Here is a 20,504-nt window from a genome sequence, read left to right on the forward strand (position 1 = left end):
TTTCGTCTTATTTGTAATATTTAGTGAGTTTTAAAAGTATGTGTTAATGTTCTCTTGTTTATTTTATGTGGGGGATGGGGGAAGGGGTCGGGGCAAGCTTTTTTTTCAATCTCTTACCTTGCCGGATATGCGATTGTTTTCCGGATCGTATCTCCGGTCGCTCTGCGGCCTAATAACATGAAGCTGCTGGCCTTGCTTGAGAATGGCTTTGAGCCCCACCGCGGGGCCGTGGACTTACCATCTGAGCCTGCGATCCCTTGCCTGGGATCGACGGTGCAACCGCGGCCTGCGGATTTCACCATCGAGGAGTTCGCAGTCTCGGTAGAGGCTGATGTCGGGAACCTCCAGTCGCAGAAGGTTCGACCAGCCTCGACCCAAGGTCTGATCGCCGGCACGGGGGAGTTGAGATCCCCCCCTGATGTGGGAGCTTGATCGCCCCGACACGGAGGGCCCGACCGCCGGCTACCGGAGCCAAGGTCGTCCCTTCAACGGAAGGCTCGAGGCCCCCGACCGCGGGAGAACAAAGAAGGGAAGAGGATTTAACTTTTTTTTCGCCTTCCATCAGTGAGGAATGTGGAGGAGTCACTGTGTAGGACGTTTATGTTAAAATGTATTTTGTGTGCTTTGTTGCTTTTTATTCGTATGACTGGCTAATCAAATTCCTCGTATGTTGCAAAACTTACGACTAATAAAGTATGAGTAAATAGGCGATAACATAGAACTAATGAGAATGGGTGATCACTGTTTGGCCTGGACTCGGTGGACCAGAAGGTCTATTTCAATGCTGTATCTATAAATTAAACTAAACTAAATTAGCAGCAGATCACCGGAACACCGGGAGCACTGATTTAACGTTTTGGGCAAAAAATACAAGGAGCATCTAAGTAAAGCCTTCTCATACCAAGATTAATTATGATTGGGATCACACTTCTATAAAGGTAGTGGATTCATTCAAGACTAAAGACATTGGAGAGACAAATTACATGGTTTAAAACAGGAATGGTGGAATTGCTGGATTAGAAGGGGTCACAGACTTCATCCTTTTGAAAGCTCTTCTATTCTTAACGCCCACAGACATTTAGAAGCTATTTCACAGCCCACATCAAACGATAGAGAAGTAGAAACAAAGAACTGCAGATGCTGGTTTATACCAAAGATAGACATAACGTGCTGGAGTAACTCAGCGTGTCAGGAGAAAAAGGATGGGTGATGTTTCGGGTCAGGACCCTTCATCAGATGAAAAGATAGTCGGCTTACGTGAGTTTAGCCACAATGTCATTGTGATTATATCAACTGCACGATACAGGTACTGTAGAATCAGGAAGGATGGGGATTAACAGCGAACAGTAACAAGCATATCAGTAACTGACCTGTTGACAAGTGGAAGGCTCATAGACCAACCTGCAGCAAAATCGGGGTACTTAAAAACTACGGGATCTTCAGCAAACGCATAATGATGAATGATTGTCGATTGTTCGTCATGCAATGCCTTTCCTAAGAACCACTCCTGAAACAAATTAATTATTTCAAGTCAAGACTCATTATTATTGTCATGTGTACGGAATCGTAACAATTAAATTCTTACGCTGCAGCACAACAGATATGCAAACATACACCTCTGTAAACACCAAAATAGAGTCATACTGCGTGGAAAGAGACCAACTTGGTCACGCCGACCAACGTGTCCCATCTACACTAGTCCCACCTGCCTGCATTTGGCCCATATCCCTCTAAACCTATCATATCCATGTACCTGTCTAAATGTTTGTTATGTATTATATATTCATGTTTATTTTCTACAGGCACCATGCCTGCTTGTACACGTTTTTACATTTTTCGTGTTTGATTTATGCATTTTTGAACGTTCACGTAAAACACGAGGTGCCTCTATATTATATAATTATATTTAAAAGGCAGCACAGTGGCGCAGCCGGTAAATTTGCTGCCTCACAGCGCCAGAAACCCAGGTTCCAGCCTGACTGGGTGCTGCATGTGTGTGGAGTTTGCATGTTCTCCCTGTGACCACGTGGGTTTCCTCCAGGTGCTCTGGTCCAATCCCATACATCAAAGGCATACGGGTTTATAAGTTAATTGGCTTCCGTAAAGTGCCCCTCGTGAGCAGGTAGTGGATGAGAAAGTGGGATAACATAGAATTAGTGTGCACAGGTGATCGATGGTCAATGTGGCCTTGGTGGACCAAAGGGCCTGCTTTCATGCTGTATCTCTAAACTAAACTAAAGGAGAATTGTGGGGCAGGTGTTTTTACACAGAGAGTGGTAGGTGTGACACCCTGCCAGGGGTGGTGGTGGAGGCAGATACAATAGTGGCATTTAAGAGGGTTTTAGATAGGCACATGGATATGCAGGGAATGGAGGGCTATGGATTATGTGCAGGCAGATAAGAGTTGGTCAGTATCATGTTCAGCACAGACATTGTGGGTCAAAAGGCCTGTTCCTGTGTTGTACAGTTCTATGCTCCACATGTACATATGTTACATATAATTTAAAATAATAGAAGCATCTAGCTATAGCTTGCATTTTAAATACACCGTGAGTTCAAATAAAGCTCATCTGAAAAATATACTGCTCCATTTTACAAATAGACCAATCTACCAAGCTTAATTAGTAAAACCTGCCATTATATTGACGTATTTTATCAATAATAATAATATATTCCCAATAATATATTCCTTTATTCATCCCACACCGGGGAAATTTACAGTGTCACAGCAGCAAAGTGGATAGCAAGACATTATAAATAAAAGTAAAGACAAGGATAAATTGTCATCAGTATTCTGTGTGTTCTTAACTGTTACTGTTGACTTGTCTGCTGGGAGCAGTGCTGGTTGTGCAGTCTCACAGCAGCGGGAAGGAAGGACCTCCTATATCTCTCCTTCACGCACTTGGGGTGAAGGAGTCTGTCACTGAAGGAGCTACTCAGTGCAGTGACAGTGTCCTGCATGGGGTGGGAGTCGATGTCCAGCAGCGATGTTAACTTTGCCATCATCCTCCTCTCTCCCACCACCTGTACTGAGTCAAGGGGGCAACCCAGGACAGAGTTGGCCTTCCTGACCAGCTTGTCAAGTCTCTTCCCCTCCGCCGCTGAGATGCTGCTGCTCCAGCAGACCACTCCAAATGTTTGCATGCAATGATTACTGGAACAATCACATGAACCTGGCATTTTCTGAAGCTTTAATTATAAAATGTATAATGTGGCATAATTAAATATAGACAAAATTTATAAATCCTGATAAAGGCTATTAGATGAGACTACTGAAATGTAGATTAATTAGTTATAATAGTTTTTCACATCAGTTACATATTATTAAATAAAAAAGGCACCTTGTGCAATGGGCAATATTGATACAGGTCCACCACCGATTTTCTGGCACCCTTGGTTCCAGAGCCTTTCTGGATTATCCATTTCGCCAGACCAACAAAGATCACGACCTCTGCGAGGAGTCCAATGGTATAAGAATGGTGTGCCTAGGCCTCCGGGGGGCCTGATTCAGCCTCGGTTATGGGAAGGGATCTACTGGCTCTGAAGTTCCACAGCCCCGGCCGCAGTGGGCAAATTCAACCCCCCGAAAAGCCGCAGAAGTCCCAATGATGTCGAGATCGGCCACCTCATAGAAACATTGAAAATAGGTGCAGGAGTAGGCTATTCAGTCCTTTGAGCCAGCACCAATTGAATATGATCATGACTAATCATCCAAAATCACTACCCCGTTCCGACCTTTTCCCTATATTCCTTGATTCCCTAAGCCCTAAGAGCTAAATTTAACTCTCTCTTGAAACCCGACCTAAGCGCCACATTTTCAGGGGGACTTCCAGGGGAGGGGGGATTTCAAGTGCCCTTTCGTAATTTGGTCTACCAGTTGCCAGAAAATCGGTGGTGGACCCATACCCACAGTTCCAAGGGGTTTGTCACACACTGAAATACCTTTCTCTTGTCGTATCTACGAAGGACCTCCAGCAGCTTTGGTATTTTAACCCTAGTTTGTTCTTCACAGAAGAAAATCCAGGACTTCTTGCCGTAAGTCGAAGCAAGGCTGATGAGAAATAAAAGCCTTATCACAAGGCTGATTTTGATCTCAAACTAAGTAACAAGATATCCTTAGAATCACTTTTCATTAAGTGCCGGAGACGCAAGGAATTGCACTCGAGGTTAGTAGGAGGCGACCCTGGGACACGAAGGCTGAAGGTGGCTGGGCGGGAGAGGTTAGCAGGAGACGACCCTGGGGCACGAAGGCTGAGGGTGGCTGAACGGGAGAGGGACAACGCGGGACGATCTGGGTGGAGGCGAGGGCTGCAACGGGCCTTTTTGATCTAGAGGTATGTAGAGTCTGAAGAAGGAACATGACCCGAAACGTCACCTATCCATGTTCTCCAGAGATGTTGCCTGACCCACTGATTTACTCCAGTACTTTATCCATCAGATGGATGATGAGCACAAATTAGTCTTCCTTGACAGTTCTAAGCCATGAATGCTTGCTGAGATTTACGACAATGTACAGAGGTATATAAGATCATGAGTCTCTTACCCAGAGTATGGGAATCAAGAACTAGAGAGCATAGGTTTAAGGTGAGGGGGTTAAAGATTTAATAGGAGCCGAGAGGCAAGGTTGGTATCCATCATGGATATGGGATATATGGTATTCCATGCATCATGGAAAAGGAACAGATAAGATTTATGAGGATGTTGCCAGGACTCGAAGGCCTAAGCTATAGGGAGAGGTTGAGCAGGCTAGGACTTCATTCCTTGGAGCGCAGGAAGCTGAGGGGTAATCTTATAGAGGTTATAAAATCAAGCTAGGAATAGATAAGGTGAATGTAGTCTTTTATCCAGGGTAGAGGAAATAGAGAACCAGAGGACATAGGTTTAAGGTAAGGGGGGGAAAGATTTAATAGGAACCCGAGTGTCAACTTTTTCTCTCAGAGGGTGGTGGATATATGGAACAAGCAGCTAGAGGGGGTATTTGAGGCAGGTACTCCCTGACTCTCAGTCAGAAGTAGGGTCTCGACCCGAAACTTCACCCAATCCTTCTCTCCAGATATGCTGCCTATCCTGCTGAGTTACTCCATCATTTTGTGTCTATCTTCGGTGCAATCCAGCATCTGCTGTTCCTTCCTACACTATAACAGCAGTTAGGTACACAGAAAGGAAAGGTTTAGGGGGATATGGGCAAACGGGACTAATGTAGATGGAGCATCTTGGTCGGCATGGCTGAGTTGGGCTGGAGGTCCTGTTTTCGTGCTGTATGACCCTATGACTAAATACTTCAAATTTAAATTAGTGATGTAACTTTTTGACCTCGTTCACCAGCAATTGGATAGAAGTCTACAGGGATAGTGACGAAAGAGCTGGACACATTTAGATGCTGGAGGGTTGGTTTTGGTGAGCTGAATGACTAGTTGAACAGAACACCTTTGACACAGCCACATATCCCAAAGGGCTTGCCAGGAGATAAAGGACGACAGGAATCAAAGGAGACATTAGAACATTTTGTTCCTGATTATTTTCTGATGCTACTCTAGACAGATCTGAAAGATAGTTTAAAAAAATGAAAGAGAATCAAAATTTTTTTTTGTCATTTTTACACCAGAGTGAAGTGCCATTTGTTTTCAGTGATCCAAATAGGAGAAACAATTTCAATGTTTTCTTGTATTGTATGGTTAAATTGATTAATTGAAAGATACAGTATTCAAACAGGCCCTTCAGCCCACAGAGTTCACGCTGGCCATCGATCATCCGTTCTCACTAGTTTAGACTTTTAGAGATACAGCGCAGAAACAGGCTCTTCGGACCACCGAGTCAGCGCCGACCAGCGAGACAGCGGATGTGCAGGTTGAAAGATGCACGTTCAAATGCTCACTGCTGGAGATCCCAATAGTGCATCTGAATAAGAGCATCAGCCCAAATAATGGATTATGTTCTACCTTGTGGTACCTTGTGAGCCAACTAGCATGACTCAAACTGCTAGAGGAACTCAGCGTGTCAGGCTGCATCTGTTGAAGTAACAATTATGGGCCTGTCCCACTTAGGCGATTTTTAAGCGACTGCCGACGACTGTCAAAGTCGTAGCAGATCGCCGAAATTTTCTTTTACACGACGACAATGACCACGACAATGCCGAGTCAGGTCGAGATTACACCGTCTTCGGAAACATCGCGAAATTCCCACATTGTCAATGCTTCTCCGACGTCCTAATTTTCGCTAAAATCACTGACAAGTCGGTAAGTACTTGAGAGTTTTGAAATATAACATCTTACCCGGGTTACTTGCAAACCGATCTTCACGGTAACACGGCATAAACTGGATTGACTTCCAGTTTACTGATAGCAGTATTAAGAAATCTAATTTTAAAAGTGGTTAAATGGATTTTTGTGAAAAGTGTGGGGGCATTCTTTGAAAATGTACGGGAGATGCATATCTGGTTTCTGGGTTGCATATCTGGGTTGGGAGCCTACTTTAAATGTGATCGCTGATGGCCATAAACATCGCAAAAATTCCCACGCTTACCTGACCGTCAAACTGTCGCCTCCAATCTACCTGTCAAATGTCCTGACGGTAAATAAATTGGTTAAACACAAGTATTTTATGGTATCTTGACATGACTTTACTCATTTTAATATTATGTGCTTCTAAATACATCTAAGAGAAACTAGCAAACCTGGGGACAGCATGCGTCAGCGCCCGCAATAAGCAACGATACCTGGTGACAAGCCAGCTGTCGCCGAGAAATTCCACTCCGGTTGATTTCTCAGCGACGCACTGAGATCCACTACGATTCTTGGAAGACTCCTCATGATCATGCCCGCGACACCCCGGGCGAACTGTCGGCGACAGCCTAGTCGCCGGCAGTCGCATTAAAATCGCCTAAGTCGGACAGGCCCTATAGGTGGCTTTATAGATCAGGATCCTTCTTCAGACTCGAAACATCGCCTGTCCATTCCCACCACAGATGTTGCCCGACCTGCAGAGTTCCTCCAGCACTTTGTGTTTGGCTGTAAATTCCACCATCTGCAGTTCCTTGTGACTTCATAATTTAGTAGATTTAGTCAATGATATAACTTTAATTTCATAAACGCACACATGCACACACACACAGAATAATTCCATTTGTCAGTTAATGTGTGTATAAAATAATATTTTGTAAAGAACTTAAGGGAGCTATTTAATTAAATTGAATGAATGAATGAACAATGTTATTTATTAAGCACAAGGTAGCCATTTTGTCTGACGAATATCCCAGCTAATGCTATACTCAAATGAGACACAAGGAACTTGTGGGGCGGCAGTGGCGCAGCGGTAGAGTTGCTGCCCGACAGAATCAGAGACCCGGGTTCAATCCTGACTACGGGTGCTGTCTGCACGGAGTTTGCACGTTCTCCCTGTGATCACGTGGGTTTTCTCCAGATATTCCGGTTTCCTCCCACACTCCAAAGATGTGCAGGTTTGTAGGTTAATTGGCTTCAGTAAAAATTGTACATTGTCCCAAGTACATTGGCTCGATGGGCCGAAGGGCCTGTTTCTGTACTGTATCTCTGAAGTCTAAAGTGCAGATTTATTTTAGAGATACAGCGCACAAACTCGCCCTTCAGCCCACCAAGTCCGCACCGACCAGCAATCTACACACATTAACACTATCCTACACACACTTGGGACAATATACATTTATGCCAAGCCAATTAACCTACAAACCTGTACGTCTTTGGAGTGTGGGAGGAAACCGAAGATCTTGGAGAAAACCCATGCGGTCATGGGGAGAACGTACAAACTCCGAACAGACAACACCCGTAGTCTGGATCAAACCCGGATCTCTGGCGCTGTAAGCTCTGTAAGGCAGCAACTCCACCGTTGCAACACTGTGCCGCCCTAAAGCCCGTAACAGATGCTGGAAGCCTGAGCAAAACGTGAAGTTTTAGCTTAGTTTAGTTTAGAGATACTGCGTGGAAACAGGTCCTTCGGCCCACCAAATCCATGACGACCAACAATCACCCATGCACTAGTTCTATCCTACACACTAGGGACAATTTACAGAATTCAATTAACCTACAAACCCGCACCTCTTTGGAGTGTGGGAGAAAACCGGAATAGCCAGAGAATTCACCCGCGGTCACAAGGAGAATGAAAAAAATCCCTACAGACAGCACCCAGAGTCAGGATCGAACCTGGGTCCCTGGCGCTGGAAAGCAGCAACTCTACCACTGCGTCACTGCGTCACTGTGCCACCCCTTCTGGAGGAATTCAGTGGGTCAGACAGCATCTGTGGAGGGAATAGATAGGCAATGTCTCTGGGTCAGGACTCTTCCTCAGACATGTTAATCTTTTATTAACTGGTATTCGTTGAGGTCCTGATACAAGGCAAAACAATGAGAGAACACAACACTCTTCCAGTAATAATATCAAAGGATATCCAAGTTCCAGTTGAATCATATGACAGGCAGGACATCAGTTAAAATAACCAGAGTCAGAGTTCCTGTTGGGGTCTTCAACAAATGAGCCCAGACACATATCTGAACACTGTGGCATGTATGCGCAATAAATTTTAAGACAGCATTCCCAAATTAAATGACGTGGAAGGTAAATTAAAGGAAGAAGTTGTTAAATATAATGTAGAGGTAATAAAGTATTGAAAACTGCAATCTTTGTAAAGTCAGACTTAATTACACCAATCATTTTACAATCTGCTACAAGAATGGAAAAAAAATGCTTCCAAGCTCACAACTATGCAATTCTCGTCAATGTCTAACGCATTTAACATGTTATCTTCAAACGTATAACTAGGAAAAATGTGATTGCACATTAAAGGGGGATAAGGGATGAGAGGGGGAATGTTTAATAGTGATGTGTAGGGCAAGAATTAAGAATTCTTCTCTGTAGCATGTAGTGACATTCACTAATCAGCAGCAGACTGTAGGAACTGGGCAGTGGTGCCAAGGAAGAGATGGACTAGTTAAAAGATTGAAATGATGAACCTGCCAGGTTTTGTCCTGCCCCGACCTCTTGTCCAGCTTTCTCCCCCCTACTACAATCAGTCCATCACACAGACCAGACTCTCCACCATTGACTCCATCTACACTTCACACTGCCTCAGAATAGCAGCCAATATAATCCCACCCCCGTCATTCCTCCTTCTCCTGTCTGGCAGAAGGTACAGAAGCTTAAAAGTGCGCAGCACCAGACTTAGGAACTGCTTCTTTCCTTCTGTTATCAGGCTTCTAAACAGTCCTTCCATGAGCTAGGATACTGTCCAATTCATCCCGTTGCAGATATTGGACTTTGTCTTTGGAACTGGTACGCTACAACACTGCAAACTATATTCTGCACTCCATCTTCCCCTTTGCTCTACCTGTTATACTTGAGTTTGGCTTGATTGCATTGATGTATAGTATTATCTGATTTGATTGGATAGCATGCTAAACAAAGCTTTTCACTGTGCACGTGACAATAATAAACCTGAAGAAGCATCCTGACCCGAAACAGCATCTGTCCATTCCCTCCACAGATGCTGCCCGACATGCTGAGTTACTCCAGCACTTTATGTTTTCAACTCCTTTAAACTCAACAGATGAAGTATTTTCACTATGAATTTAGGAACAGCAGAATATTGCAGAGTAAAGTTAATTCTAATAAAGGAAATATAAAATTTATTAGCCCTCATCATCCTATCCTATAAGGAATAAAGTCCTCACCTGCTCAACTTCTCCCTATAGCACAGGCCCTCGAGTCCTGGCAAAATTATCATAAATCATCTCTGCATTCTTTCCAACTTAATGATATCCTTCCAAGTGCAGCGTGACCAAAACTCAACACGATACTCCAATTGCGACCTCCAAAATGATAAGTTTACTATGAATTATATTTTAGTTCAATCAGCAATGCTGTATTCATCTTACAATAAGACAAAACTCACTGAAGTTTAATTTGCATTAAATGATAAAATCTGATCTACCAAATTCTTAAATCTTCTCCATTAACCTTCCCCAAGTTTTGAAATAATTGTTTTGACTTTTCTCCATTTAAAAAACCTTTTAAAAATATCATAACAAGATTATTTTGCCTTTACACACAGCAGCCACATTTATTCCAAAGATCTTACAGATAAACCCGTCTAACATGGGGTCCCGAGGAACACTGAGTTCCTGGTTTAGTTAGTTTACACTGGAGTTTCCAAATAACAAGATTCCCAAGAAACAAGGTAGGAAAAAAAAATTAACATAGAAAATGGATCGCATAAGTCAAAGGAGCAGAATTAGGCCTTTCAGACCATCGAGGCAGCTCCGCCATTCAATCATGGCTGATCTATCTTTCCCTCTCAACTCCATTAACCTGCCTTCTCTCCGTAACCTTTGACACCCTTATTAAACAAGATTCAGACAATCTCCGCATTAAAAATACCCAATGACGACCTCCACAGCTGTCTGCGGCAACGAGACTGAGGAAATGTGATATGTCTCCAGTGACTCTTAATTTTTTTTACAGATGCACCACCAAAAGCATACTGTTGGGTTTCATCACAGCTTGGTTTGGGAATAGCTCTGCCCAAGACTGCAAAAATAATTGCAGAGTTGTGGATGTAGCCCAGTCCATCACACAGACCAGACTTCCCACCATTGACTCCATCTACACTTCACACTGCCATTGGAAAAGCAGTTCGCATAATCAAAGACTTGTCCCACCCTGGTCATTACCTCTTCTCTCTGCTCCCAACCGGCAGAATGTACAGAAGCTTGACAGTGCGCACCTCTCAAGAACAGGTTCTTCCCCTCTGTCATCAGGCTTCTGAACGGTCCTTCCATAAGCTGGGGTACTGTCTGATTCTGTCTGTGTTACCTGGGAATACTTACTCTGGTATAATGGGAATGATTGTCCAGGCTCCTTCATGCTTGCTCAATTCATGAATCAACAGCACAGTCGGCAGATACTAAGAAGAGAGAAAAGACAAACATAAGAAAACTGGACACATTTTAATTCCTGTCTCATGAAAGGCACAACAGTTCCATTTACATCAAGAATCCAGAGTGTTTAATTGTCACATGTACCAACAATGAAATTCTTACTTGCTGCAGCATAACACGTCTATAAAAACAGCACTCGATAGATAACATAATAAATTGCCCCATAACAAATCTGTAAATTGTTCCCAAGTGTGTAGGGAGTAGATGGGAAATATAGAACTAGCGTGAACGGGTCATCGATAGTCATCGACTTGGTGGGCTGAGGGGCCTGTTTCCATGCTGTGTCTCTATGCTAAACTAAACTAAGCTACAGAGAAAAGGTCCAGGTTTGCACTGAGGAGCCAAAGCAAACTATCACTGCACAACATCACTTGTTACATCTTTTAAGTTACAATTCATTTCATGGCTCCATCTCCTCTGCCTCTTTAAACTTTCAACAGTACCTCAATTATTTTAATATGGATATGCAGGGAATGGAGGGATATGGATGATGTGCAGGCAGATAAGAGTCGGTCTTAGCATCATGTTCGGTACAGACATTGTGGGCCGAAGGGCCTGTTCCTGCGCTGTACTGTTCTATGTTCTCTTTTGGCATCCCTATTCTAAATTTAACGGCATAGCACAATCTTCAACTGTCTAATCCATCGCGCATTCCTGTCTCAAAAATCTCCTTCCCTTTTTGAACCACCTCCACATGTACCAAATATTCTATGTCCTACATTCTCCTTCTCCAGATTCAGGGACAGCTTCTTCCCCTCCGTTATCAGGCTTCTGAACCATCCTCCCACAAGTCCCACAGTCACGATCTTCCAAACTACCACATAGCGGACATTGGACTTTTTCTCTTGAACTGTAATGCTACAATGCTGAGAACTATATTCTTTAGGCTTTAGAGATACAGTGTGGAAACAGGCCCTTCAGCCCACCGATTCCGCAGTAACCAGCGATCTCCATACACCAGCACTGTCCTACACACTAGCGACAATTTACAAAAGTCAATTCACCTACTGTAATGGCAACTTCAGTCCTTTCCAATAAAGTCCTTTCCGCTTGCCATTACTTCAGAGAGTGAGAGTGATCGATCTTGACGCAGACCAACAAAGAGATTTTCCAAACGTATTTTCAGTTTAATTAGTCGTTTATTGAAGTAGTAATACAAACAGATCTGCATCTCTCAAGAATTCAACTCTCGTCGCAGGTCTGGTAAGAACTGTATCTCATCAAAACTCCCTGTGTCTGACCCCTCCCGTCTCTGCATCTCGAGATATAGCATCTAGTTCTGGCTCCTCCCAGTACATTATGCCCAAATATGTATTCATCTCACGACAGCCCCCCTAGTGTCCAAAATAACACAGCAAGATATCTAGACAAATAATATAATATGCTAAAACAGTCAGCGCCAACACAAATGGCTCCTACATCTACAAACCATCACGTCATTGGAGTGTGGGAGGAAACCGGAGAACCAAGAGAAAACCCACGCAGCCACGCGGAGAGCATACAAACTCCGAAAAGACAGCACCCGTAATCAGGATCGAACCTGAGTGTCAGGTGCTGTAAGGCAGCGACTCTACCGTGCGCCACTATGCCACCCTATTCTGCACTAGGATTTTTTTTCTCCGTTCTACATTATACTTGAGTTTGGCTGATTGTATTCATGTACAGTATTATCTAATATGATTCGATAGCAAAAGCTTCTCACTGTATCTCAGTACATGTAACAATAATAAACCAACACGAATATTACAAGGAATGCTGGCTTACAGCAGTCATTAGAATGTCTAGATGTGAATATAAGGAACTGTAGATGCTGGTTTACAAAAAAGGCACAGAGTGCTGGAGTAACTCAGCGGGTCATGCAGCATCTCTGGAGAACATGGATAGGTGACGTTTTGGTCAGCACCCTTCTGACTAAAAAAGGGTCCCTATCTGAAATATCACCTATCAATGTTTTCCAGAGATGCTGCATGACCCGCTGAGTTACTCCAGCACTTTTTCTGTGAGAATTCCTAGATGTTTGGCAAGCATGCACATCAACTAATTCTCAAAGACTGCAAACCATCAAGGAAAAAAAAGCACAATTTTTAACTAATCTTTTCAGCATTTCAAAAATTTAAATAAAAATTGGAATGCACATATATATTACAATTAAAATTATACTTGATATTCTGACATTTTAAAATCCATTATATTTTGAAATGTTTATTGGAAGGATTATAATCCCCTTATAAACTTAGCTTTATGGACCAATGAATTTGCTAAACAGCAATATGGCTAATCAGTTATTAAAAAACTGCTTACAATTCTAAAAATAAATTGTAATATTTTTAAGGTTTAGGAATATCATTTAGAGATTCAGTTTAGACATTCAGCATGGAAACAGGCCATATGGCCCACTCCGACCATCCATACACAATGTTATCCCACTTTCTCATCCACTCCCTGTACCCTGGGGGTTACAGAGGCCAATTAACTAACAAGCCCGCACGTCTTTGATATGTGGGAGGAAACAAAGCACCCAGAAGAAACCCACGCCGTCACAGATAAAACGTGCAAGCTACTCGAGGTCAGGATCAAATCTGGGTCTCTGGCACTGTGAGGCAGCAGCTCTACCAACTGTGCCACTGTAAAAAGGTATTTTACAGCAAGATTAGCTTGGAAATGTATTCATCTTCATCTCAATTCCCCAACTTCCCTCAATTCCTAAGAAAAAAAGTGAAATAATATATTCGGTGAAGGTAGGCCGAATGGCTTTTATGCCTCTTCCCTCCTATCTAACACCTGTTCACCTTCAGCCTTTGAGACTTATCCCACCCATCTGCCAATCAACCCCAGATCACTTGTATCTACCTATCACTCGCCAGGCTTTATCCTGTCCTCACCTCTCTTTTCCAGGTTTCTCCCTTACACTTCAATCAGTCTGAAGGTTCGGATTGGGACCATTCTTTAGACTGAATCCGAAACGTCACCTGTCAATTCCCTCTACAGATGCTGCCTGATCCTCTGAGCTCCTCCAGCACTTTGTGTTTTGCTCCAGATTCTAGCATCAGCAGTTCCCCTGTCTCCTCTAAACTGTACGACCGTCTTCTATGGAGGATCCTAAAGTTCCCATCACCTTCAAGTGAAATAGTGACAAATATTGATAAAATACAGTGCTGGAGGAACTCAGCAGTTCAGGCAGCATCTGTGTAGAGAATGGACAGGCAACGTTTCGAATTCAGTTGGAAGAAGGGTCCCATCCCGAAATGTCACCTAAGATCACCAACCTGACCTGCTGAGTTCTTCCAGCACTTTGTGCTTTGCTCAAGAATTCTTTAGCTGCAGTTCCTTGTGTCGACAAATGTAGATAGTTGTCTGTAGGTAGGCACAAAATGCTGGAGAAACTCAGCGGGACAGGCAGCATCTCTGGAGAAAAGGAATGGGTGACGTTTAGGGTCGAGACCATTCTTCAGACTCAGATTCTTCAGAGTCTGAAGAAGGGTCTCGACCCGAAACGTCACCCATTCCTTCTCTCCAGAGATGCTGCCTGTCCCGCTGAGTTACTCCAGCATTTTGTGTCTACCTTCGATTTAAACCAGCATCAGCAGTTCTTTCCTGCACATAGTTGTCTCATCTATATTACAAAAAAACTCAGCCCTTATAATCAACTACTGTTAGGTCTACAACCTGCTTCTATCTAAGACCATTGAGGAAGAAAGTAGGGCATTTAAGTTTAACATCATCCCCATGCACTTAGATGACATTAAAACACAATGTAAATGTTTCATCGCAATGAGTTTTCATGCAGGCTTTAGTGAGAAGTCAATGACCAACATTAACATATGGAGCACAGAGTTCATTAACATCCATCCTGCGGAAACATTTATAGGTCATTCCCAGAATGAATTCTCCTTCCACTATTTTGCACTGACAAGCTCTGATACACAGGGCATGCTGTGACCTTGCTCATGGTTTGATACACAAACCCTAAACGGATATGCAACCAGGAAACTGTTGTCAACCTGTCAACACGATAGTTTTGTATTATGGTAGGCAAATTAAAAATGAATTAAAGACACAAAGTTCTGGAGTAACTCAGCAGGTCAGGTGATGTTTCAGGTCATGACCCATCTCCATTCTGATGAAGGGGCCCTTCCCAAAACGTCCCCTATCCATGGTCTGCAGAGATATTGCCTGACCAGCTGAGTTACTCCAGCATTTTGTGTCTTTTTCTGTAAACCAGCATCTGCAGTTCCTTGTGACTTAAGGTGATGGACTAAATTGGAAACGGTGGGAGGGAAAGTGAAACAGGATGGAGTAGGGGCTGATTTATGAGATTGCTGAATTCAATGTTGAAGGTTATAATGCCCCAAGTCTGAAGACGGGTCCCGACCTGAAACGTCACGTATCCAAATTGTCCAGAGATGCTGCCTGACCCGCTGAGTTACTCCACCACTTTGTGTCCTTTTATCTATTAACCAGCATCTGGGATATTAATTGTCATTTAGCAAAAATTTTCTTTTGGCACATTACAGTAATTGCTTCTGAGACAGCAGGCACCTGAGTTATCACTGTTAAAGTTATCATGACCTGGAATCAGGCGCATGTTAAAAAGGGTCCAACAGGTTAATAAGAAGGTCTGTGTGTTGGATATTATGTACCAGCATTAATTACAACACAGGGTCATTAGGTCTGGTAATACTAATCCCTGCGCAAAAAAAACAAACTGCTGGAGGAACTCCGCAACTCGAACAGCATCTGTAGGTCACGTTTAGAGTATTGTGTTCAGTTTTGGTCACCATGGTATAGGAAAGATGTTGTCAAGCTAGAAAGGAGGCAGAGAAGATCTACGAGGAGGTTGACGGTATGAACTATAGGGAGAGGTTGGGCAGGCTGGGACTCTACTCCTTGGAGTGAAGGAGGATGCGGGGTGATCTTATGGAGGTGTACAAAATCATGAGAGGAACAGATAGGGTAGACACACATAGTCTCTTGCTCAGAGTAGGAGAATGGAGAACCAGAGGACATAGGTTTATGGTGAGGAGGGAAAGGTTTGAATCTGAGGGGCAACTTTTTCACCAAAGGGTAGTGGGTGTATGGAATGAGCTGCTGGAGGAGGTAGTTCAGGCAGGTACTATTGCAATGTTTAAGAAACAATTAGACAAGTACATGGACAGGACCTTTTTTGATAGGTACATTCTATCTTTCCATCACTGACCTTTGTCCAACTTTCTTTCAAAAAAGTCTCCTAGCTGACATCAACCTTTTACCCGCCAGGCTATGTCCAGCCCCTCCTCTCTTCCAGCTTTCTTCCCCTTCCCATTCTCTCTACAATCAGTCTGAAGAAGGGCCCCGACCCGAAACGTCATCTATCCATGTACTCCAGAGATGCTGCCTGACCCGCTGAGTTACTCCAGCACATTGTCTCTTCTTTTGTCAAACAGCGTCCCATTTCTTTGTTTCTCTATCCTCCGCAGATGTTGCCTGACCCGCTGAGTTACTCCAGCACTTTCTATGCACAAGGAACTGCAGATGGTGGAATGGAAAAATACAAAGTACACTGGAGTCCAGCCATACTGGAAGGTTGGTGTGCCTCTTACATTTTGAGATATAGTGCAGAAACAGGCCTTTCAGCCCACTGAGTCCGTGCCGACCAGCAATCACCTCACACAATAGCACTGTTCTACACACTAGGGGCAATTTACATTTTTATTGAAGCCAATTAATCCAGAAACCTGCACGTCTTTGGTGCGTGGGAGGAAACCGGAGCACCCGGAGAAAACCCAGGCGGTCACAGGGAGAACGTACAAACTCCATACAGACAGCACCCGTAGTAAGGATCGCACCTGGGTCTCCAGTGCTGTAAGGCAGCAACTCTACCTCTGCGTCACTATGTCAGCCTGTGTTTCATCACACAAGCCAAAAGGCAGACCCACGGGTTCAATATTTTCTTAAGAAAAACAATCTCCTCTCAGCTCCCATGAAATGTAACCACATTTTACCTTCACGTCGTTTGTCAGCCTGACCTCCAGCTTTCCGTATTTATTCAGTTGAATCAATTGCCACATACAAACACATTAGTTCATTTATTAATTCATAAACCTCGATTTCAATCTCCTGTCAGCACAGTTCTAAAGCGTAGACAGCCAGTGGTCTTCAACAGCAAATCACAACGGTCCATGTCACTCCCCACTCCCCCAACTACTTTCTCCCCCACCCCCACTCCCCTCCCTTCACCCCCCTCCCCCCCACTCCCACTCTACCCCCACTCCTCCCCACCTCTCCCTCCCTACTCCCCTCTTCCTCCCCTTTCCCCCCAGCTCCAACCCCCTTCCCTCCTCCCCCACTCCCACCCCCACTCCCCTCCTCACCCCCACTCCCTCCCCCCGACCCCCACTCCCCTCACCCTCCCCTCCTCCCTCACACCCCATCCCCTCTCAACATCAACGGGCCTCAAGCTACGCAGTGAGGGCAGGCCAGCAGCGAGGCGAGGCCAGGGGCGAGGCCGGGCCAGCGGCGAGGCTGGGCCAGCGGCCAGGCCAGGGGCCAGCGGCCAGGCCAGGGGCCAGGCCAGGGGGGGCGGCGAGCGGCGAGGCCGGGCCAGCAGCGAGGCCAGGCCAGGGGCGAGGCCGGGCCAGCGGCGAGGCTGGGCCAGCGGCGAGGCCAATGCCAGGGGCCAGGCCAGGGGCCAGGCCAGGGGGAGCGGCGAGGCCGGGCCAGCAGCGAGGCGAGGCCAGGGGCGAGGCCGGGCCAGGGGCGAGGCCGGGCCAGGGGCGAGGCCGGGCCAGCGGCGAGGCCGCGCCAGCGGCGAGGCCGCGCCAGCGGCGAGGCCGGGCCAGCGGCGAGGCCAGGCCAGGGGCCAGGCCAGGCCAGGGGCCAGGCCAGGGGGAGCGGCGAGCGGCGAGGTTGGGCCAGCAGCGAGGCGAGGCCAGGGGCGAGGCCAGCGGCGAGGCCGGGCCAGCGGCGAGGCCAGGGGCGAGCGGCGAGGCCGGGCCAGGCCAGGGGCCAGTGGCGAGGCATGTGTTGTGTGGAAAAATGTGAGGCGAAATCGGAATGGCGGAAATGAAATAAGAAAGCGGAAACTTTCCGCCAAATTCGGAAGGGTTGGGAGGTCTGTGGAATGTTCGGAATAGATCGAGTAAACACACACAGTCTCTTGCCCAGAGTAGGAGAAATCAAGAACCAGAGGATACGGGATTAAGGTGATGGGGAGGGGGAGAAGATTTAATAGGAACCCGAGCTGCCATTTTTTAAGTTTAGTTAAGTTTAGAGATATAGCGCGGACACAGGGCCTTCGGCCCACAGAGTCCGTGTCGACCAGTGATCACCCATACAACAGCATTATCCTGCACACTAGGAATGAATTATAATTTTACCAAAGCCAAATAAGCCACAACAAACCTGTACGCCTTTGGAGTGTGTGTTAAAATGTCAAAGACTAGAGGGCGTAGCTTTGAGTTGAGAGGGGCAAAGTTTAAAGGAGAAGTGCGAGACTTTTTTTTCCACAGAGAGTAGTGGGTGCCTGGAACGCACTGCCAGGAGTGGTGGTGGAGGCAGATACGATCGTGGCGTTTGACAGGTTTTTGGATAGGTACGTGGATATTCAGGGAATGGATGGATGTGGATCAGATGCAGGAAGAGGAGATTAGTTCAACTTGGCATCATGTTCGGCATGGAAATTGTGGGCCGAAGGGCCTGTTCCTGTGCTGCACTGTTTTGTGCTCCATACACTTATTCATTTATAGGTAACAAGACCACAACAAAAATCATGGAACAGAATCCAAAGCACCACTGCCATCTAGTGTTGATGCTAACTGCTGAATATAACAAATCAGAATACAATATCAGGAAATACAGTATTATTCTTTGTGATGCTAAACTTTACCGAGAGCCAATCTAAATGCACTGGACAAGAAATTTCAAAAGGCAATAACATAAACCCGAATTTCCAGAATCTAAATAAAACCCATACATTTCTAAATTCCAAGAATTCCCATAGTTTAGTTTAGAGATCCAGCACGGAAACAGGCCCTTCGGCCCACCGAGTCCACGCCAACCCATTCACGCTCGTTCAATGTTATCCCACTTTCTCATCCACTCCCAACACACTAGAGGCAATTTACAGACGCCAATTAACCCACAAACCCGCATATCTTTGGGATGTGGAAACCTGAGCACCCAGAGGAAATCCACGCGGTCACAGGGAGAATGTGCAAGGTCTCTGGATAACACGCAACAAAAAAATGTTCACTGTGCCTCGGTACATGTGACAATAGTAAAACTAAACTCTTTATAATGGATTCTGATTATACCAGAGTGGCCAATAGGTGGCGCAATGGGCAAGGACAACACCACTAATTTATAAAGAATTATGTGCACTACTTTCACCGTTCACATGAAGCTCATTGCAAAGAAAAGGCAATCCATGATAGAATATGTGAAAGCTTGCAGGAAGTTGGCTTTATTATCATGCTTTTATCTCTATTTTATCTTTCATATAATCTCTTTAGATAATTAAAAATAAGTCACTCTGAAGAAGGGTCACGACCTGAAACGTCACCTTTCCATATTCTGCAGAAATACTGCCTGACCTGCTGAGTTATTCCAGCACTTTGTGTCTATCTTTGGTATAAACCGGCATCTGCAGTTATTTGTTTCTAACATCCCCTTTCTCGGTTATAACAGAAACATTTATAAGTTTATATGTTTGAAGAGCAGAATTAGGCCATTCGGCCCGTCAAGTCTACTCCATCATTCAATCATGGCTGATCTATCTTTCCCACTCAACCCCATTCTTCTGCCTTCTCCTCATAACTCCTGACACCCTTACTAATCAAGAATATCAAGACAATCGGCAATAACGGATATCATTCCACCACCCCGACCCCATGATCCATTATAACAAGAGTTATCTGGTTATCTGTATTCTGCACTTTCACATAATTCTTAGAGGTCAATTTATAATTATGATGATTTAAACAAACTAAACTGGAGGACAGAGGATCTAGGGGGGTAGAGGAACTGAAAGAAATTTTCATTAGGCAAGAAATAGTATTGGGTAGACTAATGGGACTGAAGGATGATAAATCCCCTGGGCCTGATAGTCTGCATCCCAGGGTCCTCAGGGAGATGGCTCTAGAAATAGTGGACGCATTGGTGATCATTTTCCAATGTTCAATAGATTCAGGATCAGTTCCTGTGGATTGGAGGATAGCTAATGTTATCCCACTTTTCAAGAAAGGAGCGAGAGAGAAAACGGGGAATTACAGACCAGTTAGCCTGACTTCGGTGGTGGGAAAGATGCTGGAGTCAATTATTAAAGAGGTAATAACAGTGCATTTGGATAGCAGTAAAAGGATGAGTCCAAATCAGCATGGATTTATGAAAGGGAAATCATGCTTGACTAATCTTCTGGAATTTATTGTGGATGTGACAAGTAAAATGGATGAAGGGGAGCCAGTGGATGTAGTGGGTGGGGGGTGGCGGGGGGGGGGGGTGGGGGAAACTTTTCTCTTCCTCACGGCGCGGGGTGCGGCTCGGCTGCGGGGCCTAACATCGCCC

At 44.9% G+C, this 20,504-nt stretch overlaps 1 protein-coding gene across 2 annotated transcripts in view; it reads right to left on the reverse strand.

The window, feature by feature from the left end:
• Nucleotides 1–20,504, reverse strand: part of b3glcta (beta 3-glucosyltransferase a) — a 72,230-nt gene that overhangs the window by 41,679 nt on the left and 10,047 nt on the right. For both annotated transcript variants that reach the window (XM_078403040.1, XM_078403039.1), the window contains exons 5-7: nucleotides 10,854–10,930; nucleotides 3,943–4,051; nucleotides 1,371–1,507 (exon numbers count right to left, since the gene is read on the reverse strand). In XM_078403040.1, coding sequence (XP_078259166.1) covers nucleotides 1,371–1,507; nucleotides 3,943–4,051; nucleotides 10,854–10,930 — 323 coding nt within the window. The remainder of the gene's footprint in view (nucleotides 1–1,370; nucleotides 1,508–3,942; nucleotides 4,052–10,853; nucleotides 10,931–20,504) is intronic.

Source organism: Rhinoraja longicauda, chromosome 7 (genome assembly GCF_053455715.1).
Source record: "Rhinoraja longicauda isolate Sanriku21f chromosome 7, sRhiLon1.1, whole genome shotgun sequence".
Lineage (NCBI taxonomy): Eukaryota > Metazoa > Chordata > Chondrichthyes > Rajiformes > Arhynchobatidae > Rhinoraja > Rhinoraja longicauda.